Source organism: Trichechus manatus, unplaced genomic scaffold, assembly GCF_000243295.1.
Source record: "Trichechus manatus latirostris isolate Lorelei unplaced genomic scaffold, TriManLat1.0 scaffold00109, whole genome shotgun sequence".
In the NCBI taxonomy this organism is placed as follows: domain Eukaryota; kingdom Metazoa; phylum Chordata; class Mammalia; order Sirenia; family Trichechidae; genus Trichechus; species Trichechus manatus.
This window is the reverse complement of record NW_004444045.1, coordinates 1,071,894-1,097,777: the sequence shown is the minus strand read 5'-3', so window position 1 is coordinate 1,097,777 and position 25,884 is coordinate 1,071,894. Positions and strand designations below refer to the sequence as shown.

The 25,884-nt window shown below is 38.9% G+C and overlaps 1 protein-coding gene and 1 pseudogene across 1 annotated transcript; one reads left to right on the top strand and one right to left on the bottom strand.

Annotated features, from left to right (window-relative positions):
- Nucleotides 1–22,283, top strand: SARAF (store-operated calcium entry associated regulatory factor). Its single transcript, XM_004383378.2, has 6 exons — nucleotides 1–223; nucleotides 11,696–11,874; nucleotides 15,987–16,404; nucleotides 18,494–18,635; nucleotides 19,623–19,777; nucleotides 22,160–22,283. The coding sequence occupies exons 1-6, from the start codon at nucleotides 121–123 to the stop codon at nucleotides 22,183–22,185; spliced, it is 1,023 nt and encodes a 340-aa protein (XP_004383435.1). The 5' UTR covers nucleotides 1–120; the 3' UTR covers nucleotides 22,186–22,283.
- A 1,122-nt stretch (nucleotides 22,284–23,405) lies between these two features.
- On the bottom strand, nucleotides 23,406–25,489 carry LOC101356245 (AP-2 complex subunit sigma pseudogene; annotated as a pseudogene).
- Between the last annotated feature and the right edge of the window lie 395 nt (nucleotides 25,490–25,884).

Genomic DNA, 25,884 nt, shown 5'->3' with positions numbered 1-25,884 from the left:
CATTCGCTGAGGCGGCCGCTCTCTAGACAAGAGTTTCCCTTCATCGCTGCCCGAGATCTTCAGCAGCTCGGGTCAGGCTTGCGAGCGTCAGGCAGCCGCGCGCCATTTCCACCAAGCGCCATGGCAGCGGCCGGAGGGCCGGTAGTGGCCGAACGCTGCCCTCTCCTCGGCCTCTTTTCCCTTCTGTTGATCTCGGGTTCTGCCCTGGGCTGGAACGACGCTGGTGAGTGCCGTTGGTGTGCGCAGGCACCTCCCTCGCCCTTTCTCGCCGCCGTCACCCGGCGCGGAGAGGCCCCCATGGGCGCCCATTTCCGTTCGTCGCCCTGAGCCTGACCACATTCTTCACTTCTTTTTCGCTATTTATCTGTGCCCTACCCGGCTCCTTACGCTTCCCTGACGCCCTCCGGGACGAGCGGGGACAGTTGGAGAGTGGGCGGGGCGGGACGACTTTGAATTCTTAATGTCCCCTTCCTCTCTTCCCTGGCCTCGCAGAATTTGTCCACCTTCTCCTTTTCCTGGCTCCAGCCCTCATCCCGGGGTCGGGCTGGAAAACTCGACGTTCACCTGCGCACCTTGCATTGTTGTGACTGTCTGATGTCATCATCGCTGCCTGTGGCTGTCTGTTGCTATGGCTTGGCAGTTCCCATGCCACTGGCAGTCTCTGGCACTTTCTGAATCAAATTTAGTGGACAGGGCTGCAGTTCTTGTAGATAGGTTTGCAGAATCATAGATTCTGCTTATTTTCGTGAGCGGAGCTCATGGATCTCATCTTGGCGTTTACGGTGAAGTATCGGTGTACATTTCCTTACACCAGGGTTTCCCATTGTTGTTCACCCTACCCAGGAATTAAATTTTTTTTTCATCTTATTTATTTTGGTGATGGTATATAAATGATTTCTGGGGAAAGAGTTCTTTTATATCAATGTTATTGAAATGTAATCTAACGAATTTTTATGGAGTCAATATCCTGTAACAAATATGTATGTATATATACACATGCACACAGATTTTGACTTTTTCGTTTAATAAAGGGTGCATGCTCTTAAATGAGAAATTATGTAAAAAAATGACTTGTCAACACTTAAAACGACATGTTTTGTTTGGGGAGTAAAAATGTTAGGGTATGGAAAGTATACCAGAATTGCATTTATGATCTGAACATTGGAAATGCCTACATTTTTAAACTTAAGCGACAGGTTTATTGCTATAGTTTCCTATTTTATTCCCAAAGCTGAAGTGAGAGGCAAGATGCTGCTTGCAAACACTTGACTTTGAATAACCCATTTGGTGTAGATGTTTTATTACCAGTAAGTGAAAAGCCGAGTTAAATTTAAATGCCCATACACAGTCCTTCCTTTCTTCCTCCCTCCCTCCCTCCCTCCCTCCCTCCCTCCCTCCCTTTGCTTCCTTCCTTCCTCCCGCCCTTCTCTCTCTCTCACTTTCTCACTTTACTTACGGAGATCTTGATCAGGTGAATGCAGCCTATGGGTCTGGTGAAGGATTTCTTGAAGAAAATTGCAGACTTATTTTCTGCTTCTCCATAACTTGGTATATTTTAAAATAATGAATCCTATGCTTCCTTTTATGTATATGCTTTGTTAATGTATATAAATTAAGCAATGTAAGTTCAGGAATCAGCGGTTTAAAACTGTATGACTGTCCAAACCACCACTCTGAATAGTGTGATCATCAAAGGAATAAATTTTTTACTGACCATCAGGCTACTCTCTTGATAATACACTAGTGGCGCTAAAGCTGTTCCTGTTTTAAAGTACAAAAGTTTAACTTATTTTCTCATTAAAAAAACATTCTGCTGAAGCGGACTTATTTCTCCTCTTAAAGAAGCACACCTAGTGAGGGAGGGAAGGTTGTTTCTTGAACCCAGTAGGAAAGACTGCTTTATGTATGCTCTGTGTATTCCTAGATATTTTATGTAAATGGAAGACTTTGATCAGAATTATAATTTAAAAGCTGGAATGAAACATTAATTGGTTGAACCCTCAGTCAATTCTTTAAAAAAATAAAAGGAAGTTTACAGATGAGGAATCAGGAGAACTATATAAATAGAAAGAAGCTGCCTTCTGGTGTTACTTGCCCACCTGCTATGACACCATTCTTCCGGAACAAAAATGAGGCATCAAAATATTTCGCAGAGTAAACTCAATCAATTTCTATAAATTTGACTTCACTTTAAATTCTCTTCGAGGAACTGTTTTATTGGAATGCCTTGTATCAAGTCCTTTAGTAAAGCAGTAGTCAATACCTAATATTTCTTCAGTTTGACTTTGGATCCAGTTGTTTTGAATTTAGCTGACGTGGAGCAGTAATTCGGAAAAAAAAAAAAAAAAAAAAAAACACCAGTTCTAAAGGCCTTAATTAAAAATTTTCAAAATTCTTTATTGAATATAGTCTTATATTTAAGTCATTCTTCTAAGTGTTGGGAATATAGCAGTGAGCAAAACAGTGTCTTGCCTCCAAAGAGTTTATATGTATCAAAGAGAAACATAGTAACAAACAGGTAAATAATGTGTCATGGTGACAGATAATACAGACAATGATAAAGCAAGGTAAGGAGGACAGAGTGTGCAGGCAGAAGTGGGGACTTTTAAAAATACACATTGGTTAGAGAAGAAGTCACTGTTAAGGTGACATTTGATCAGAAACGTGAAGGAAGAGGAGTAAATGACCTGATATGACTTATATTTTCAAGGCTTATTCTGACCGCTGTGTGGAAGACAGACTGTAGGGGGTAAAGGGGAAGGGAGGTCAGTGAGAGGTTGGACAGTACGTTCAGTGAATGGTGATGGCTTGGACCAGTGGAGGAGCAGTGGAGTTGGTGAGAGTGGTTGGATTCTCTTCTCACCTGCTTTGAAGGTGGAGCTGACATGGTACTCTGATGGATTAGACGTAGGGGTGAGAGTAAGAGAGAAGACAAAGATGACTCCAAGGTTTTTAACCTGAGCAACTAGAAGGATGGAATTATCATTTCATGAGATGTGAAAGATTGTGAGAGAATCAGGTTTACGGGATTTTGGCTTTGTTCATCTTACGTTTGAGACCTGTAAGTAGATTTTGATTTGTAGGTCTGGAATTCAGGGGACTCCGTGTCTGTTGACTGATGAAACTAGTGGAGTACGGGTGTGAACACTTTGTTGTTGATCTTTAGGACCTCTAGGGAGGAAAGATGATGTAAGGCTATGATAATGATTCCTCAAGTGTATATAGCTCTTATAACATTCTCAGTAATATTTATTATACTTTAAATTCACCTGTTATTTGTCAAGTAAAGGTTGGTGGTTTGAACCCACCCAGTGGTGCCATGGAAGAAAGGCCTGGCGACCTGCTTCCATAAAGATTACAACCAAGACAATCTTATGGAGTAGTTCTCCTCTGTAACACGTGAGGTTGACATGAGTCGTAATCAACTTGGTGGCAATGCATTTGGTTTTTGGTTTTTGACTCTGCTAGGTAATTTTAGTAATTATATCTCATATAATTTACAACAAATCTTAAGGTTGATGTCATCATCGTCATTTTACAGGTGAGGAAACTTGTACACAGATAAATTAAGTGGCTTGGCCAAAGTCGTATAGCAAGTTGGTGATGGGAATTGGTCCAGCGTTCTTTGCATTATCTCAACCCTCTTAAAATAAATTGAAGTTGTTATTATTTATGTTATTTAGTTTAATAATACATTCTGCCTTTTTTTGGACTATGACTAACCTCATATGCAGCCGTCACCCGTCTGTCATTGGCGGCTTGTGTGTTGCTATGGTGCTGAACAGGTTTCAACGCAGCTTCCAGACTAAGATGGACTAGGAAGAAAGCCTGGTGATCTACTTCTAAAAATCAGCCAATGGAAACCCTGTGGATCACAACTGTCCGACTTGCAGATGGATCATGGGGATGACGCAGGACCGGGCAGTGTTTTGATCTGTTGTGCGTAGGGTTGCCATGAGTTGGGGAGCCAGCTCCACGACAGCTAACAACAACAACAATTCATCAAATGTTTTCATTGTTTTAGTTTTTTATGTATAAAGAGGCAGTTTGAGTTTAATCTAGCGTATTTTATTTTAATATGGTTTTAGGTGGATTTTCTGCTAGCTGCATGGACGATAATGCCAGTACCATTTGTTAAAGAAGGCATACATTTTCTACTGAGTTAAAAGGCCCACTTTATCTTGTATTGAATTCCTACCTGGATCTGGATTTATTTCTGGACTTGTGTCTCACAGTTCTTACCTATTTCTGTTCCAGTTTCTTGCTGTTTTGATTATAGTAATTTTATGGAAAGCTTTACTATCTGGTAAAGCAATGTATTCTTTTTTCTTAAATTGGCTATTTATGGACATTTTTCTGTAAGGCCTTTCAAATAATTTCTTTCCTGTTCCTAAAAAAATCCAACTGGCTTCTAAGTTGGAAGTGTATTATATTTATTTAGGTCTTGTTATATACATTTTTTCTTCTTTAGGTCCTGTGTTGGCCTTGTTAAGTTTATTTCTAGGTAGTTTATGTGTGTACACATGTATATATGTATATATTTTATCACTAGTTTGATTGATAGGTTTTCCATTTTCATTTCTAACTGGATATTTCAAACCTAAACCCATTGCCGTCAAGTCGATTCCAGCTCATAGCAACCCTATAGGACAGAGTAGAATGGCCCCATAGGATTTCCAGGGAGTGGCTGGTGGATTTGAACTACTGACCTTTTGGTTAGCAGCCGAGCTATAAACTGCTGCGCCACTGGGGCTCCCTCGATATTAAAAAGCCACTGAGGAAATGTTATCTCTTCCACTGTTGTTACTATTAGCTGACTACTTGAAAGCCATTCCCTTGTCCCCTCCATGTAAATGCTAGAAAAGCCAAATACTCCTTTTAGTTGAATCACTTGCTGTTATCATTATCATGTGACCTGGTTCTAGTCAGTCTCCTGGAGGGCTCTCAGAAGTTATTTTAAGTTTTGATGGAAGGTTATCAGTCTTTTTTTCTTGCTTTATTTTCTTTTCACTCTCTCTTTTTTAAAATGTTGAAATATTTTAAAGTAAATTACAGATATCATGACAGGCTAGCACTGAATTCTTCAGTATTCACCTCTTTAAAGAAATGAACTTTTCCTCACATGGTAGAATGACATTACACCTAACAAAATTGATACTAATTTTTTAATAATATCTAATTTTGCGTTCCCGTATTCAGATATCCGGTTGTCCCTAAGATGTCCTTTATAGTAGTTTGCTCAAACTAGGACCTAGTCCAGGACCATATGTTGCATCTGGTTGTCTTTTAAGTCTTTAAATCTATAGCCCTCACTTTTTTCATGCCACTGATTTGCTGAAGAGAATGGGCCAGTGGTCCTTTAGACTATCATACCTTCTGAATTCTAATTATTTTCTCATGGCATCGTTTTAGCTTGTTTTTCTCTCCTCTGTATTTCTAGTAAACTGGATGTTAGATTCAAAGGATTGATTAGATTCTGTTAAGTGCTTTTGCAGACTACATCATAGGAGATAGTGTACTATCAGCTTGTCTCACCGTTAGTGATTGACCGGTAGATTAAATGGCCTCGTATCCTTCGTAAAGTTACACCTGTTCCGCTTGTCACTAGCTGTGTAATGTTACTTTACACCACGTGGATATCCACGCACCAAATGGTTTTAACACTAATTATTCCTTGTTTTAATTAGTTGCTCTAGGGGTTGTAAAATGATGATTTTTCTAATTTTGCAATTTCTTCTCTGTTAGCTGGCATTTTTCAGTAAAGTAGAAATTTCCCTGGTCAACTGAAGCCATTTCAGGTTACAGTTCCTATTGAACAGTCAGAGAATAACATTTAATCTTTCATTACCAATTTTCAAAGTAAGAAGGTAATTAGGAGCCACTTCAAGTGGTGACAAATGAACTTTTGTCTTTCTCTTTGAGTGTCTGTATGGATTCTTGGATTCTCATAGGTTCAGCATGATTTGATCAACTACAGTAATTATCTTCCTAGGCAATCTTTCGCCTTGGTGTCTGAAGAGGATCTTCCCCATCCCAGGATCATAAACATACTCTCTTGTGCTTTCTTCCAGTATTGTAAATTTATTGTATGTTTCATGTTAGGTTTTTAATAATCAGGGATTAATATTTTTAAGTAGTGTGAGGTAGGTATTTAATTCCCCCACCCATAGATAAGGAGCCCTGGTGCTGCGATGGTTAAGGCACTTGACTGCTAACCAAAAGGTCGGTGGTTTGAAACCGCTAGCGACTCTGCAGGAGAAAGATGTGCCAGTCCACTTCTGTAGAGATGTATGGCCTTGGAAACCCTGTGGGGTTGCTCTGAGTCGGAATCAGCCTGATGGCAGTGGGTTTTGTTTGTCCATGGATAGTCGATTGTTTCAGTACTATATTTTGACTGATTTGTTCTTTTTTCTCTGATTTGAGATGTCACCTTAGTTATATACTAAATTTTCATATACTCATGAGTCGGTTTCTGGATGCTTAATTCTATTTCATTGGTCGGTTTTTCTAATCCTGTGCCAATACTATACGATTTACATTAATCTAGATTTAATTATGTGTTTTAATGTCTGTAGCCCCATTTTTTTCTTGTTGTTGGTGTTTCCTTCAAAATAATCTTAGTAATTTTTCTACATTTATTCTTGCGTTTAAGTTTTAGTATCAATTTATCAGGATTCCAAGAAGTATCCTGTTGGAATTCTGACTGGGATTTCATTGATTTTATAGATCAATTTGGAGAGAGTTGACAATTTAGTATGTGGCATTTCCATCCATGTATATCATAACTTTGCCGTTTATTCATTTTACATTTTATGTCATTAAGTTTTACAGTTTTCTACATAAAGGTTTTGTGCATTGCTTATCTGTTTTATAAAGCACTATCTTTTGGTTTTACTTGTTTTTCTCCTTTTTAAAATTTGAGATTTTATTCTCTCTTATTTTATTTTGATTTATAATTTTCTCATTTCTTAGTGTAAATACCTAGTTTATTTATGTCCAACTTAAAAACATTAAAAATGCCTAGGCTATAAATATGCCCCTGTGCTCATAGATTTTGATCTTTTAAAAAACCTTTTTATATCAGAACCTGATGTTTGCAGGGATGGTTTTTTTGGACTAAATTGCCTTACAAAAGTAAAAATGAATGGCTTTAGTTGGGATTTGAATTCTCCATTGACCACAAGCACAGCCTTTTCCTGTGTGTTCCACTTAGCCACTTTTACCCAGTGACCTCTCGTATTTTAGACATTTTGACTGGCACGTGAAGGCATTTGAGTTTGCAAGCCCAGTTCTAAATTTGTTTTGATATTCATCTGATGCATAGTTTATGTTTCTTATTTTCCAGTTAAATTATTTTCAGTCCTCTTTTATTATTATATTATTTTATATATTATATTATTATTTGTAGGTTTATTGCATTTTGATGAGAGAATGTGGTCTATAGATCTCAGCTTGGTGGAATTTATTAAGTTCCTTTTTGGTAAACAAGTACAAATAAGATCCATATCTGCTGAAATGAAGGAATGTTAATGATGTGTGATTAAGTAAAAAAGCAATTTTTGAAATAATTTCCTTACTTTACTTGGTAGTTTTTCTGTCTACGTAAGTGGTAAAGCTATAAAAGTTTTGAAAAACTGACTAGTTGTTTTCCTGTCAGTATAAAGAAGGTCTCTTGCTTCAGGTTTTCTGAAATGTTAGAAGAGCCTTTCTGGGAAAGTTAATTGGGAGAAGTCATGGGAACCGTAGGAATCACCACAATCAGGGTGTCTGTTAACGCTCTAGTGGGCTGGGTACTGGACAACTGGCAGATATATGTTCGTATTATATCTTCTACTGAGCTCACCATGGTCTGTCTCTAGCACTCAGGAATAGGTTAAAGCAGAATGCGTCTGTGGAGTGAAATGAGTGTCCTTAGCTGATCCAGGTAGCAGGACGTGGAGAGAAGAAGAGGAACTTCGTCAGCTCAAGGTCAAGACAAGCCAAAAACAGATAAAAATCAAAGCCAGTTCATCTGGACATTCTGTCCTCAGGTTTAAGAGAGAGAGTTCTGTAGCAGCAGGCATCTTAATGCTCACAGCCCTCAACGTGTCTCTTCTGAGCAACACTCTTCCGGCGTGGGCTTGTGCTCTGACTGGTACATGGCTGTCATCCTGGTACCCCATTCACCATTCTCCTTGGGATTCCTCTTCTCTCTCTATGTATATACCATTACTTCTTCTTTGCTGCTCTGATTTCCATGTCTTCCTTTTTGTTTTGTTTGTTTTTTCTTTTGGTGGTGAATATCTTCCAGTATTTTATTGAGAGTGAGCACCAGAAGGTAATATTTTGAAACCTTTCAGATGTCTAAAAATGTAGTTCTTCTACCCTCCCACTTGAGTGACAACCTAGAATTCTATACCCAGCCAAATATTTCCTTTAGAGTTTTTGAAGACATAGCTCCATTTTCGTCTTGTTTCTATGCCGTTGAGATATCTGAAGCTTTTCTAATTCTTTATCTTTTGTATGTGACCTGCTTTCCGTCCTTCTAGCAGTTCGTAGAATCTTCTTTGTCCCCAGTGTTCTAAAATTTTACAATGATGTGCCTTTGGGCCTGTTTTCAGGCCTGAACACTCATTGGGTCTTTTCAGTATAACAACTCACATCTTTCAGTTGTGGGAACTTTTCTTGAACCATATCACTGAGTTTGTCCCCTCTGAGTTCGCTGTTCTTTCTTTCAGAAACCTCTGTTGGATATTGGACTTCCTGAACTAATCTTATAATTTTCTTTTTCCCTCCTACTTTGCATATTTTTTTGCTTTACATTTCTTTAGAAGATTTTGTCTTTAACTTTTAACAATTCTACTGAATTATTTTCATTTTGGCTCTCCTGTTTTTAATTTCTGAGAGCTCTTGTTTTGTTCTCTGAGTGTTCATTTAAAAAGGACTGTTTTATGGATGCAATATTTTCTCTTAACTCTGAGGATATCATAGCACTCCCCCCCCCCCATGTTCTTTTTTCGCTGCACAGCCTGTCTTTCCTCCAGATTGCTTTTTTTTGGGTTGTTTTGTCCTGGTTGCTATGTTCAATGTTAGGGGCTTTCCTCGTACTTTTACAATCCTTGGCTCTATACTCATGATTAAGGGTGGGGAACCAAAAAGCTGATCGGAAGTTACTAGTGTGTGGTTGGGGCTTTTTGATTTTGAACTTTACTGTGGAGTGACCTGGGTGGTCCTTTGAGGAAACTCCTGAAGTCAGTATATTTAGGTGTTCTTGATTAGTTTACGCGTGGAATAGACATCCAGTCTCCTGCTTGGAGGAAAGGAGGATGGCTGCTAGAGTTTTGTGAGCCATGACTAGGAAAAGGTCTATGCTTTCAGCATTCAGAGTGCGTACAGTGTGACTTGGGTTCCCTGTTTTATGATTTTATACCCATGTACTCTACTGAGCCAGATAGGCCCCAGGGCAGAGCCCTTTAGTTTTACCCTCTCTAGAGAATAAATCTCCAGACATTTTCCTGAATGGAGAAGGTACAATTGAGCAGTGTGAAGCTGGGGAGGGGATCTGGAAATCTAGCTTTTGCCCTACAGTGCTTATTTTAGGCATCTCCAATTCCAGAGCTGCCATTTTCTATTCCTTGTAGGAATTCTGTTATGTACATTGGAGCCCTGGTGGTGCAGTGGTTAAGTGCTCAGCTGTTAACTGAAAGGTTGGTGGTTTGAACCCACCAGCCCACTTCGTGGGAGAAAGATGTGGCGGTTTGCTTCTCTAAAGCTTTACGGCCTTGGAAACCCTATGGAGCAGTTCTACTCTGTCCTATAGGGTTGCTTTGAGTTGGAATCAACAGCAACAGCTTTTTGGTTTTTTTATTTGCTTATCACTAGCCCATCTACTGTCTCCTTCCAGAATTCTCTGTCCATCTTCTCTTCTGTTTTCCCTGATCTTGTTTGTTCACGTCATCAAAACAGTCCATTTAGTGTAGTTTTAGTGGAATTTAGGGAGGAAATAACCAGAAGTTAAAAATTCTGGCATTACTGTTACCATTATAAAGAGTCTTTTAATCAGCATTCATTAAAATGTTGCAGGAAATGGAAGCCATTCAGGCTATTTTAAATAGAAACAGGTTGAATATATGGAATTGGGCACTAACAAAGTGGTAGAAAGTGATGCCTGCTACATCCTCTGCAGTGAAATAAGGATTGCTCACATCAGGTCTCTTGACAACCCATGACGCTACTTACAGGGCACTGGAATAGTGCTAGAAAAACTCTGTTTCTCCATGACTGTGCTTGCTAGTTGAAGGACTGTGTACTGTTTTTTAAGTATAAGGTCTGTTCTTCAGAACTTGCTTAAGTCCCTCTGATTGGCAGAACTGAAATCACTTTTGGGAGCTGTAGCTGCAAGAGGTTTGGGGATCCTTTCAGCTTTGTAGGAAGGCACACCAGCTTGAGGGTGAAATGGAGGTTGAAGTGAGCCAGTCCACATTATCTTCCACCCATAAACTAAGCACGATAAATAGAAATCCTATTCATTTTCCAGTAACACTTAAAAAAATTCATTTATGTACATGAATGTAAGACATAATTTCATTGTTTTGACTTCCTGTTTTTAAACTTCTTTGTCAGTGATTTTTAATTTGTGAAATATTTTAAAATTTTTAAATTGTGAGATATTTTAAATGTTTGAATATGCAGAAATACACAGTGAACACCAGTGTACTTACCACCCAGTTTTATCAGCTCTTCACATTTTGCCCTATTTGTTACAAATCTTTTTTTTCTCCAGAGAAATCAAACATTAGGAATAGAGCTAAAGTCTCTTCCCTCCCTCTCTCCCCAGAGATACTTGTCTGAAATTGGTGTTTAAGAATTTCCATACATATTTTCATACTATTATTATATACATATATAGACATTGTAATATACAATACTGTTTTGCCTGTGTTCAAATTTTTATATAAAGCTATCATACTAAACATATTCTCCAACTTGCATTTTGCTTAAAATGGTTTTTCTGTTTTATCTAGTTGGATACATGAGTTCTAGGTCACTCATCTTAACTGCTGTAGAATATTCCATTGTGTGAATAGACCAAAATTTATTAATTCATTCACCTGTTGATGGACATTTAAGTCATTTCCTATTTTTCACTAGTTCAAACAATGCTTCATGAATATGCTTATGTATTTTTTCCCATTTTAATTAACCATTACCGTTATTACACAATAATATGTTTCAAGTTAATGAACTTTTTTTCTAATTTAGCAAACGTTGCATGGAACTTGTGCTATAGAGGCAGTTCAGGAGGTATCCAGCCTGAAATGAAGGGAGGCCTTAAAAGTGTGACCATTTGAATTTTGTGCACAAGCCTGAACATTGTTGAAATGACTTTGAGAAACTGTCTCATCCTTTCTTTATAAAACCAAAAAAAACCAAACCTGTTGCCGGCAAGTCAGTTCTAACTCATAGCTACCCTATAGGACAAAGTAGAACCACCCCATAGGGTTTCCAGGGAGCACCAGGTGGATTTGAACTGCCAACCTTTTGCTTAGCAGTCAAACTCTTAACCACTACACCACCAGGGTTTAAGAATTCTCAAACGGCAGGAAACACACTTACTTTTGAAAGTGTTTCCTATGACAGGAGTTTTGTTAGAATGAATCTTTCTGTGCTTACTAAGGCACTTACTGTCTGCTCATCTGTTTTATTACTCTTTCAGACAGAATATTGTTGCGGGATATCAAAGCTCTTACCCTCCATTATGACCGCTATACCACCTCCCGCAGACTGGATCCGATCCCACAGTTGAAATGTGTTGGAGGCACAGCTGGATGTGATTCTTATACCCCCAAAGTCATACAGTGTCAGAACAAAGGCTGGGATGGTTATGATGTACAGGTAATATTTATTACATTGATGGAAGTCTGAATGGGATTTCTATTTAATAAAGTATCTTTTGGGATATTGTTCAGTGTCTTTGGGAAGCACGTGTATAAAATCTTAGGTTAACTTAAAGTATATCAGTATAATTCAGTCAGTCACTTAACCTCCGGAAGAAGCATTCTCCAAAAGAAATGAACTGATTTTAAAGCCTGGAAATGTTAATTGTCATTTTTGTACCATGACTTTCTTCTAAGATATTAGTAAATTTTCCAGACTTTTTATCCACTTGGCTGGAAGTAGGGGAGTTCTTCTTGTTGTCATTTCCTGGTCATTCCTCAAGAATACCAACCTGCTCTTAAGGGGCCATAGATTGTAAATAGTTAGGGCACATGGGCCCTACTGTGCTTCAGATACTTGATTTTAAAGTCGTTTTACAACTTAGGATGGTTACTTTGGATGAAAGCATTTTAGCGTGCTTTATTTATTGTCTTGGGACCCTGGCATTTTGTACATAACGGATAGCATCTCCTTGAAGTTGCAGAACTCAACATATTTTAGAAGTGGAATAGAGTTTATCAAATGAATTCGATTAAATATGTTTCTACTTTGTATTCTGCTTGCTTTCAAAAAAGGTTTAAGATGGCTGATCACTAAGCAAAAAGCTTGTATTGACAATTTCCCCTTTCAGCAGAATGACTTTTTGTTTTATGTAACCTTTATCCATGGTTTGTGCAACTCAGAGATAGACTGTGTGTGTATTGTGTGATACATATTTCACAACATCTTTCCCCCAGCATTGCTAATTAACTAATACAATCTTTACATTAAAGCAGAAATCCCACTCCTATTTTACTTTTAAATTAACTTTACAAGTCTTGATGGGGAAAAAAAAAGAACGGTGAGGTCATTCATTAAATATATATTGAAGCTGTGATATATAAAAATGGATAAGATGGAGTCACTGCCCTCAGGGAACTCTTCCTAGTAGAAGGGATAAGACAAACACTCAAATTAATTGGAGAATTTTTTAGGTACCAACAAAATATTATACAGTCATGTCCAGTTGAGGGGATTGGAGAAGGCTTAAAGGAGAAGGTATCCGTGTTGTGTCTGGAAGTAAGTCTAAGATTTTTAGAGGTGAAAGGATAGAGAAGAAAATACCATGAGCAAAGACGTGTAGAGCATATCGTATGTTGTCTTATCATTTCAGGAGAGAGCCTCCTCTAATTCCAAGAGTTTAAATAAATAAAGTACTATAATATATAGCATTAGAAGCCATTTCTCGTGTGCACTACTAAGGAAGTATAGTTAGCTACAAATATCAGTTGAGATGTAGCCTGTTTTACTTACTTTAATCAGCAAGCTTATAAATCTTTTTCCAAGTAAAATTATTTTAAAAATAAAAGTGTTGCAACAAAAGTAAAAAATAGAAAATTTGCACATTACTCAAAGTAAAAACTTTTATTCTTTCAAGGACATCACTGAGAAAGTGAAAAGACAACCCACAGAATGGGAGAAAGTTTTTGCAAATCACGTATCTGATAAGGGAGTACTATCTTGAATATACAAGGAACTATTACAACTCAATAATAGAAAGACAACCAAATTAAAAAATGGGCAAAGTGTTTGACTAGACATTTCTCCAAAAAAGATATCCAAGTGGCCAAATAAGTGCATGAAAAAATTCTCTACGTCGTTAGTCATCAGGGAAATGCAAATCAAAACCACAGTGGGATACCATTCACACCCATTAGGAAGACTATAATCAAAAAGATAACAACAAGTATTGGTGAGAATGTGGAGAATTGGAACTCTTTATACACTGTAGTTGGGAATGTAAAATGGTGCAGCCACTTTGGAAAACAATTTGGCAATTCCTCCAAAAGTTATGCAAGAGTTACCAAATGACCCAGCAGTTCTACTCTAGGTATGTACCGAAGAGAATCGAAAACTTGTATCTACACAAACACTTGTACACAAATGTTCACAGCAGCATTATTCATACTAGGCAAAAATTAGAAACAACCCAAATGTCCATGAAGTGATGAGTGGATAAACAAAATGTTGTATGTACAAACAAAATATTACCAAGTCATAGGAAATGAAGTATTAGTACATGCTACTACATGGATGAACCTTGAAAATATTATGCTAAGTGGAAGAAACCAGTCACAAAGGGCTACATATTGTGTGATTCCATTTATGTGAAATGTCCAGAAAAGCAAATCCATAGAGACAGAAAGTTGATGGGTGGTTTCTTGGAGTTGTGGGAAAATGGAGTTTCTTTTGGGGATGATGAAAATACTCTAAAATTGATTGTAGTGATATGCCCAACTCTGTGAATATACTAAAAACCATTGAATTTTACACTTTAAATGGGTGAATTGTATGTCATGTGAATTATATCAATAAAGCTGTTCTAAAAAATAAGTAAAATAGGGTATATTTGAACTTTGAGAGAAAAAGAGATTTGGTACAAAAACTTCGAGAAAGGCAATAGCTTGTATCTCTTCAGATATTTATAAAGAGTATATTTTCTGTTCAGCTCAAAATATAATTACAGAATTTGAACTAAACTTGGGCTTATTTATTTTTTTTAATAAGATGGGAGTGTTTGAGGCTAGCATGGATTCTTTTGCGTTTTTCTGAAAATCGTTTAAAAAAATTTAAGAGGATTAGATACCGTTGGACCCTGGAACATTAGTCCATGATTTTATAACATTTGTGTGGAAAAGTTTTTTTTTTTTAGAAGATTATATAATATCTCTGATACTGCATGCAGCTATCAAAACTTCACATATGATGCTGATGTTTTCGCCTCAACATCTTAAAAAATCTCTATTTAAAAAAAAAGTATTTTCAGTGAAAGTTTACACACAAATTAGATTCCCATTTAACAATTTCTACACAATTTGTTCAGTGACATTGGTTACATTTTACACAGTGTGTCAACTTTCTCATTATTTCTGTTCTGATTGTTTCCAGTAATCTAGTTTCCCTGCCCCCTTGCTTTCTCGTCTTTGCTTTAGAATACCATATTTTTACAAAAATAACATATACCTTCTGTGTTTGTTTGCCAACTGTGCCCTCCCTCTCTACCCTCCGCGAGGCATCGTCACAAGTGCTTCTATACCATTTCTTTTCCACATGTTGCTGTAAAAAAAATTAGCCTAGCATACCTATAAAAATACTTCCCGGGGGGTGGGGTGAGCGCCGCAGGCAAACAAACATAGAAAGTACGCATTATTTGTGTAAAAATATGGTGAGAGTTCACTGTTTGGTCTCATAGATGATTTTTTAAAGAAGCACAGTACTCACGGGTGATACTGTTTATTTTATGAGCCAATCTGTTACTTAGCTAAAAGATAACCTCATGGAATAGTTTTGGTTCAGGGTTTAAAGAGTATCTCAGGGCGATAGTCCCCGGGAGTCCTCCAGTCTCAACTAGTCCAGGAAGTCTGGAGTTTTTAAGAATTTGAGTTCTGTTCCACATTTTGCTCCCGTTCTTTCAGGATCCATCTATTGGCCATCTGTTGTGTTCCTGATCAGAAAGGTTGGTAGTGGTAGCTGGGCCACCATCTAGTTCTTCGGGGTAGATGAGGTCATGGTTGGTGTGGACTGTTAGCCCTGTGGACTAGTTTCTTTTCTGAGTCTTTGGTTTCCTTTATTCTCTTTTATTCTGGCTGCATAGAGACTAATAGTTGTAACTTAGATGGCCACTCACAAGCTTTTAAGAAAAATCTCTATTTTTGAAGAAAACATCTGGAACAACCATGGCAAAAAGATGACATTTAAAAAATTTGCTTAAAATTTTATAAATTACGAAATACATAATATGTACAAAAGAATATAACGTGTATGTGTGATAAATAAAGAATAGTAATAAAACACTCATGTACTCACCACTGAGGTTAAGACGTAGAACATTAACATCACCAGTAATTTTGAAGCCTCTACTTTGTCTTCCTCTACTGCAGAATTACTCATTGTCCTGAATTTTGTTAATAATTCACTTGCTATCTTGCAGGTTTTTTTTGACATGTATGTAGCCCACATAATATATGTTAAATGAAAAAAAAAAAAACAAACTTTTGGTACCAATAACCTATTTATATTTTTCTTCACAGTGGGAATGTAAGACTGACTTAGATATTGCATACAGATTTGGAAAAACTGTGGTGAGCTGTGAAGGCTATGAATCCTCTGAAGACCCGTATGTACTAAGAGGGTCCTGTGGCTTGGAGTATGATTTAGATTACACAGAAGCTGGCCTGAAGAAGTTGAGAGAGTCTGGAAAAAACCGTGGCTTTAACTCTTTCTCTAATTATCATAATAAGTTGTACTCCCCAGATTCCTGTGGTGTTAGTGGATTGATTACCATTGTGGTGCTACTTGCTATTGCCTTTGGAGTTTATAAGCTGTTTCTTAGTGATGGACAAGATTCTCCTCCACCATATTCTGAGTATCCTCCATATTCCCAGCAATACCAGAGATCCACAAACTCAGCAGGACCCCCTCCCCCGGGCTTTAAGTCTCAGTTCACAGGTATGTCTCTCCTCAGTGGCAGTAAGTAGGGTGGCTGTGAGGTAGTGAATGCTGTGCTGATTTCTGAAACAGAAAATGGTTCCATTGGGAATCTGAAGCAGATTTGTCTTCTCATTTTATTTTTTACTTTCAATTTCTTTTACTTCTGTGTTCTGCTGCTCTATAAAGGTACATTGTAATTACTATTGTGATTAAATTATAAATCATCTTAGTTAGAGAATCATGATCAGATTTGGTAATAAGCACTTATTCCCATGAACCCTGTCTCATGCTGTACACAAAAATTAATTCATCCAAGTATTGAAGATCTTAATCTAAAAGGTAAAACAATTGAGCTTCTAGGGGAACACATAGGAGACTGTTTGTCATGACCTTGGGGTAGGCAACGATGTTTTCAACAGAACACAAAAAGTACTAACCATACAAGAAAAGATGAATAAATTAGGCTCTGTTTAAGAATGTCTCTTCAGCAAAAAAAAACAAACCAAAACAGGCCAGTTGCTGTCCAGTTGACTCTGACTCATGGCGACTCCATGCGTGTCAGAGTAGAAGCGTGTCCATGGGTTTCTCGTTGGCTGAGTTTTTGGAAGTAGATTGCTAGGCCTTTCTCTTGAGGTGCCTGTGAGTGAACTTGAACCCCCAACCTTTTGATTAGCAGCTGAGGGTGTCAGTTGTTAGCACCACCCAGGGACTACCTTTTCAGCAAAAGACACTATTAAAAGTGAAAAGGCAAGCCATAGACTGAGAGAAAATATTTGCAAACATTTTACCAGCAAAGGAATTGTATCTAGAATATATAAAGAACTCCCACAAATCTGAGAAAAGATAGACACCCGAATTTTAAAAATGAGCAAAAGACTTGAACAGGCACTTTATGATAAAGGAAGATATCTAGAAGGCCAATAAAAATATGAGCGTCATTAGTCTTTAGGAAAATGCAGGTTAAAACCTCAATGAGATCATTATGTAATCACCATAATGACTAAAATTAAAAAGACAGAGTCCCAAGTATTGGCAAAGACGTGGAGTGACTGCAGCTGTCATCCGTTGCTGGTGGCAGTGTAAAATGGTACAACATGTTAGAAAACTGTCAGTATCTGCTGAAGCTAAACATATGCCTGCCCTGTGACTCAGCAGTTCTAATCCTTGGTATGTACCTAAGATAAAATGAATACATGTGTATACCAGGAGACATGTGCAGGAACGTTCATTCCAGCTTTATTCATAACGACCCAAAACTAGAAATGGAACGGTCATAAGCATTAGAATGGATCAAATTTTGGATTTTTTCACATGATGGGAAAAAAAGGGCAAACTGCTGATACACATAATGATAGGGTTGACTCTCAGACAGTGATATGCTGAGCACGAAAGAGTGCATACTTCATGATTCTGTTTATAAAAAGTTTAAGAAAGGCAAAACTAAAACATGGAGAGGTGAGAATCGCACTCATCTCTGATGTGGGTGGGGATCGACTGGAAGTGGTCATGAGGGAGCCTTCTGAGGTGCTAGAAATGTTTTATTCATGTGGGTAGTGGTTACATGGATGTATACACATGTATAACTTTATTGTGCAGTAAACATAAAGGTAGCGCACTTTCCTATATGTACATTATATACCAATTTTTAAAAAATTCACTTTGAGCAGAAGGTACTTTTTTGTCTCCTTTAAGACCTAATCTCCCAGCCGATAGAAAAAAAATATCTGGTTGCCTCCACTCGATCTCTCCATTAGGCTCAGGCATAGCTACCACCTGGAGTTTTTAAAGATACAACCCAGAAAGGAAGTCAGTGTGAAAAGGAGGGTCATTTCCTGGCGGCTGACCATGAGCAGGGCAGATGTTACCTTACAGGAAGTCCCTCCAGTACTGAAATATATCCCTTCTTCTCCATGTTTGTGGGAAATGTACTCCTTAGTTATAAATCGACATTTTACATGTAGACTTTTTTGAATAAAACTTGTTCATAAATTGAGGCCTGCTTATTATTAATATATAGTACAGACTAAATAATTGAAATGTTATAGCATCTTTGCTTGTGTAGACTGTGTTTAAATGAGGATACATAATGAATCATTTTTATTTTAAGGAGCACAGAGTACTGGCGATGGTGGGACCTATGGTTTTGGCAGTGCTTTCAAAGGACAGCAAGGATACGGAAATTCAGGACCAGGCTTCTGGACTGGATTGGGAACTGGAGGACTATTAGGATATTTGTTTGGCAGCAATAGGTAGGTTTTTCATTTATCTCACTTGTTTATTCAACTTTTCTTTAGACTCTTCTTTGTTTTTCTTAAGGAAAATAAACTAGGGTGACATTAACCTACTAAATCAGAGTCCCTGGGGCTGAGGAGTTGGGAATCCATTTTAACACGTTCCCTAAGTGATTTCTGTGGCCAGCGCAACGCCTTAGATTAGACTGTGTTCGTCTAAAACCAGATTGTGTTAGTAAAGGGAAATTGAGACAGTGGACTGGCTAACACAGATGTAAAGGCACTGAGCAATAATGAGGTTTTAAAACTTGCCCAGAATATTCCCTTAATTTTCTTTCCTTTGGAATATAGATCTTTCAATGTTAGGATAAACTCTAGATCCATTTGAAAGATAGAATTCTTTATTCAGATCACTGATAAACACACACTTATGTTGAGTAACCGACATTGTTTATTTTCACCCCAGTAAAAATGTGTTTTATTTTATATTTCTTTTTTAAAAGGTATACTTTATGCTTTGGTCAATACTATATATATATTATTTTTTTCATTGTGTTTCTTCCTTGCGCTGTCATTCTCATAGATATTATGAGATAGGAAGTCATATCCAGGAACTATCTACTTGACGTCTGAGAAGACGAGAAGGCAGGAAAGCACACAGTATTTGGGCCACAGTCTGGTTTGGTCTGAGAATGATAAGAAGCAAGGCTGGATAGAGCTTGGGGCCAGATTTTGGAATGTTTTGAGTATTAATGCTAGGTTAGGTTTAGACTTTTGAGTGTAAATTCAGAAAGAAAGAGGATTTACTCCTCTCACTTTATTGCCCCATAGCAATGACTATACTAGTGACAGGAACAGAGAACAGTCTTTATGTTAATATATACCAGAACATTCAGAAAAAAACACTTACGAAGGATTTTTTTTAATGATGGTTTAGGAACAGAACTGGGTTTAAAAAGGGTAGCCACAGGAAAAATGCACAGTTTTTTTTTCATGTCTTTCTAGAGCGGCAGCACCCTCCTCAGACTCGTGGTACTACCCGTCTCATCCTCCATCGTACTCCAGCACGTGGAATGGTCCTGCTTACTCACCACGTCGTGGAGGCGCAGGGAGCTATTCAGCAGATTCAAGCTCAGATACAGGAACCAGGACAGCATCGGGTAAGAGCAAAGAATACAGAGGTTCCTGTTATGTAGCAGTGAAGTACAGAAGTATTTGGGGAACGTAAGAAGAAGATTAACTATACATTTAGCAATCGTGTTATTTGGGAGCCATGGTGGCACAGTGGTTAAGAGCTCAGCTGCTAACCAAAAGGTGGGCAGTTCGAATCTACCAGCTGCTGCTTTGAAACCATAGGGACAATTCTACTCTGTCTGTAGGGTCCCTGTGAGTTAGAATCCACTTGACGGCATCGGGTTTGGTTTTGTGTTGGTGTTATTTGGTATACCTACCAAAAATGTTAATAGCATAATTAACTGAGGTTGAAATATAGTTCAGATTCATTCTTTCCTGCCACTTCTGAATGTTCTTTTAAAGATCAAATAGGGATTTGGTTTAATTTCAGCTCTACTACTAACCAAGGTTTTAATTTAAAGCTTCCCGGACCTTGGTTTCCAAGTATGTTTAATCCTGTGGTCTCTAAGCTCTGAAATGGAATTTTCTGAGGAGAAGTTTGAAGCTTTTAAATTCAGTAAAATTTAATAAACATGTACTGAGCCATACTTTAAATAGTTGTAAAAAATGTGATTGTAATGTTCACTGCAATTGGTAAAGAGAGTATTTTGTAAAAAGCAAAGGTATGATAAAAAAACAACTGAGTAACTCTTTGGAGTTAAACATCCTGCTAATCATCGGGGGTGGTGCATAATGGGGCTGTAAGAGGGTGCTGTGGATTGGAGCTGTCTTTTTCAGGGGGGCAAGCTACAGAACAACAATTAATTTTTGAAATTAATTTAAATATAACTATGTTTAAAAATGTAAAAGTGAAATTAGTAGTGCTAGTTTGAATATAAATAGATACAATGTCTTTGAAAAGATGTTTGACCTCACCTACTATAATTGAATATAAGCATATTCATTACCTAGCAGTTTCATTCTTAGATAAATATAGCAACAGAAATACATATACACTGAAAGAAAGAATGTTTATAGCTTCCCTATTCATAATAGCCTCAAAGGAGAGCAGCCCACATATTCATCAGCAGTTGAATCGATGAGTGGAGTATAGTCTTACTGTGGGATACTATACAACAATGAGAATAAATGAACTATCGTATATAATAATCTGGATGGATATTCAGATATAAAGAAAGAAGCCAGACACAAAAGAACATACACAGTATGATTATAACATTTATAGTTTATAAATATACACGTCTAAAAACAAACAAAACTAACCTCTGGTGTTAGGTGTTAAGATGATGTTGTTACGTGCCATTGAGTTGATTCTGACTCATAGCGACCGTGTAGGATAGAATAGAACTGCACCAAATCGTTAGGGGAGCAGACTGCCAAGTCTTTTCTCCCTTGGAGCAGCTGGTAGGTTCGAACCTCCAACCTTCTGGTTAACAGGTGAGCTCTTAACCATTGTGCCACCAGGGTGCCTTAGATGTTAAAATAGTGGTTAGTTTTGGGGAGAAAGCAGAGGTGTAGTGATTGGGAGAATAAAAAAAGTATATAATTAGGTAGGACATACTGTGACAAAAGAAAACTCATTCTTAATGGAAAAATATTTGTTAGAAAATTATAAAAATAAAATTAGAAAAATTATAAATATCAACTAGAGATTTATGGGAGTCCTGGTGGGCAGTGGTTAAGCATTCAGCTGCTAACCAAAAGGTTGGCAGTTCGAATCCACCAGCTGCTCCTTGGAAACCCTGTGGGGCAGTTCTACTCTGTCCTGTAGGGTCACTATGAGTTGGCATCAACTCTACAGCAATGGGTTTGGTTTTTTGGTTTAGAGATGTGTAGGACTTATATGAAGAAAATCATAAAACATTACCAAATAACCTAAAAAAAAAGGAGAGACTTTATAAAGGGAAAAACTTGCCATCTTGTAATCTGTCTGTTAGCTGAGGGGAGAATTCTGCTTCATGGAGGTTTAAGTAACATTTGCTGTTGAAAGTCCATAACCCTCCCCCAAGTTTACTTCTCATCACTGCTGGAGTCGTGAGAGGACGAGACGTAGCAGGTCATGGCTTACGCTCCGTCGGCCTCTGTCTTTTGAGTATTGCCTGTACCACATTGTCTCCTGTATAGAGCTGAGTATTACTATGTAAAGTATGTTAAATGTATAAGGTGTGAAGTTGAGCATAACCCGCAAGCACGTGTGAGTCCAGTAGACTTAGCGATGATTGGGAGGGGTATTGTGGAGAGGTTTGCATTACTTCCTTCACAGCCCTGCACCACCTGGCCAGCTCCTTCTCTCCTCCTCGCTTATTCTCTTCACTTGCTAATGGTAAACGTGGATTACTTTTGTAATTTCATAAGCAATTTTTATGCGTTTAAAAAAACTAACATACATTTTTCTCTTCTCATTCTAGGATTTGGTGGTACCAGAAGACGATAAGATAGTACAGAGTTGAAGGCAGACATTGGATGCAAACTTTCTGATATTTCATCACTTTCTCTTTCTCAAAAAAAAAAGCGCTACCTGCTAACACCTGGGGAAGGGGAATATTCAAAAGTTCTGTGGTGTTTTGTCCTGTGTAGCATTTTGTAGTCTAGTATTTGAGGCCAAGAGTTGATATATGACAAAATGTTTATGTAGAGAATTGTGTATGTTAGTGTAACCTGCAGATGTATATTGCAGTTTTTGAAAGCCATTACTGTGGAATGCTGAAAATATATAGTTTCATTTCTGGAATTTGTGATGTCATAAGAAGCATTCAGAATGAAGGGTTTATACCCACAGACACTGAGTAGAGAGCATTTCAGTCTTGAGGAGGTTTTAGTTGATGAGTCAGCACCTCAAGGTAACAATAATACTTTATTTGGTATTGTATTTTTTGGTGTTTGCTGTTCTTCAAACATTTAAACAAGCTTTGGACTACTAATTGTACTAATCTGTGGGTTCTGATCACTCTGAGCTCAGGAGCTGTGAATCCTTCAGTGGTGATGTAGTTTTGGTAAGTAAGAATTACCTTTATAGGAGAAGGTAGAAAATAAGCATCTAGAAGGTTGTTGTGAATGATTGTGTGCTGACAAAATGCTTGAGGCCTCCAAATGTCTTCAGTTCCTAAGAGGTAAAGTTCAAATGCTTCAGCAAAGGTCTTTTAACAGCAGAAGCATGCAGTTCTTTGTGGAATTTCAAATGTCGTTGCAGCCGTCTGTTTCAATCTTATATTAAAATGACTGAATAAAACCCAAGAATTCTGGGGCTTCAGTCTCATTCTTTGTACCAGCCTTGACCCAAATTGGTGGTATTTTTTTATCCTTTTCCTCAAAGGACAAAGGCTCATGTAAGAGGTTCTGTCTCCCTTGAATAAGAATTTCACAGGATAGTCACGACTTAGGGGACCATCATTTGAGAAGTGTTTTCAAAAAGTAATTTGGGAATGGTGTGAAAGCCTCTGCCAAAAAAAAAAACTGCTTCAAAAAAAAAAAAATTATCCCAGCCTCTCAAGCCATCAGCTAAGATTGTACAGTTAGTCAAGCCCTGTAGCCTGAGAGCCTCATTTTTTTTTTTTGCGAGGTGGAGGCCACAGGTTTATTGGAGGCTACACACACACACACTCACACACACACACACACGCACGCTCACACACACGCGCACACACACACACAGCATCACACGACAACAGCATGGTTACTCAATATACGCGAGGTGGCCTCCACCCCCAGCTGGGGCCCAGAGGGGAGTTGGGGGTAGCCTCCTCCCTTGTGTCCCGGACCCAGCTGGGTCCCTTCCTCCCGGGCAGCTGAGGCAGGGGGCCGCAAGGGGAAGCGAGCGGGCGAGTCTGGGGAGGCTGGGGTCCGGGAGGGGCTCGCCTGCCCTCGTCACTCCAGCGACTGCAGCACCAGCAGCTGTTTCAGCCCCTTTGGCTGGCTGGCCTCACGGATCTCGCCAGCCAGGAACATCTCGTCCACAACCGTGTAAACCTTACAGAAGTTGAACAGCAGGTCCAGCTCACAGACATTGTGGAAATATTCATTTAAGACCTCCACGAAGTTGTGAATGGCCTCCAGGTAGGCCAGGTGGTTGTCGTTGATGTCCACACAGATGCAGCAGTAGAGGCCAGCGTAGCATTGGTAGATGCTCTTAAAGTTCCGGAACTCCCCGAAGTTGGTGTGTTTGGCATCGCAGACAGTGACCAGGGCATGCACCTCCTCGATCAGCTTCTGTTTCTCGTCATCAAACTGTGTGTGCCACTTGGCCAGATGGGTCTTGCCCGCCCGGTTCTCAGTGAGGATGAAGCAGATCATGGCGACCCCTGTCCGGACCCCAGCGTCCCTGGTCCCCTGGCCACTGGGCAGCTCGGCCTCTGGCTGCAGTTGGGGGGCTCAGGTCTAGCTCATTTTTATATTTTAGGGACCAGTTTAAAAACAATGTGATTTAGGGGGTAGTTGCAAGGATATTGTGGCTAGAGCTATCGTTTCTTCATCTCAATAAACCTTGGTAGAAATGTTAATTTATATTATGGAGGAAACAGTTTTTCTTTAGGCATGTTAGACTAAATTCTTACTGCATTTCTTAGTAGAAGGAAGTGAAATAAAAGAGAGGCCAGTTTATTGCCTTTTTCCTGTTCATTTATTGTTTTGGGTTTTAGTGTATTTTTTTGCTATAAAAGTGGAGTGTCTTGCATTATGTTTTACTTGGAGAGCATGATAAAACATTTTGTTAATTTAGAGATGTATAGCTTGGACCGTGAGGCATTGGTAGTGCAATGGTGGAGTTCTTGCCTGTCCTGGGGGAGCTCTCGGGTTGCTTCCTGGCCAGTGCACATCATGTACGACCACCACCCGTCTGTCATTGGTGGCTTATGTGTTGCTAGGATGCTGAACAGGTTTAGCAGAGCTTTGAGACTAAGATGGGGTAGGAAGAAAAGCCTGGTGATCTACTTCTGAAAGTGGAACGAAAACCCTATGGATCACAACGCAGCGTTAGATCTGCAGCCAACAATGGGGATGGCGCAGGACTGGATAGCGTCTCGTTCAGTTGTGCATGGTGTCGCCATGAGCTGGGCTGACATGAAGGAAGCTAACAATAGATGGTGATCTGCATTTTAAATTCCATGTTCTGAAAACACTATGGGAGCCCTGGTGATGAAGTGGTTAAGAGCTCAGTCCGCTAACCAAAAGATCAGCAGTTCAGATCCACCAGCAGCTCTTTGGAAACCCTACGGGACAGTTCTCCCCTGTCCTATGGGATTGCTGTGAGTTGGAATTGACAGCACACAACAACAACAAAACATTATACTTAGATTTATTACTGCATGCCATTGGGATCTTCACGAAAATAATGAGTGAATATAAAGAGAATTGACTTAATTGGTTTTTGGACTACTCTGGAGAGGCCTATTGTTTTTAGGTGAGGTTCCGACTCATAGCAACCCTGTTTACAACAGAACGAAACACTGCCCAGTCCTGCGCCATCCTCACAATTGTTGCTATGTTTGAGCCTATTGTTGCATCCACTGTATCAATCCATCTCTCGAGGGTCTTCCTCTGTTTTGCTGAGCCTCTACTTCACCAAGCATGATGTCCTTCTCCAGGGACTGGTCTCTTCCTGGTCACATGTCCGAAGTGCGTGAGACGAAGTCTCACCATCCTTGCTTCTAAGGAGCATTCTGGCTGTACTTCTTCCAAGACAGATTTGTTTATTCTTTGGCAGTCCATCGTATATTCAATATTCTTCGCCAACACCATAATTCAAAGGCAAAAATTCTTCTTCAGTCTTCCTTATTCACTGTCCAGCTTTCACATGCATATGAGGCGATTGAAGACACCATGACTTGGGTCAGGTGCACCTTAGTCCTCAAAGTGACATCTTTGTTTTTTAACAAGTGTCTGGTGATAGTTCTTGGGGAGACATTCTGCAAGGACAGGCTACAAACGACTATAAAAGGGTCCAGGTAGGCAAACCCCACCTTCATCACTAACTGCGTAGCAAGGATCAGCATGAAACCAATTCCCAGCTGGAAGTGGATCCAGACCTCACCTTCTCACATTTTCACTCGTTGTTGCCAGCCACTTCCGTGGAAATCCTTTCTCTGACCCTAACTACCACAGTTAGGTCATTCCTCATCTCTGGCTATCCTGAGCCAGG

Excerpts from the sequence above, each read along its gene's own strand:
- SARAF (XM_004383378.2), top strand. The coding sequence starts at position 121 with ATGGCAGCGGCCGGAGGGCCGGTAGTGGCCGAACGCTGCCCTCTCCTC. Across the intron at positions 11,875-15,986 it reads GGGATGGTTATGATGTACAG|TGGGAATGTAAGACTGACTT; the intron begins GTAATATTTATT and ends TTTTCTTCACAG. Across the intron at positions 16,405-18,493 it reads CTTTAAGTCTCAGTTCACAG|GAGCACAGAGTACTGGCGAT; the intron begins GTATGTCTCTCC and ends TTTTATTTTAAG.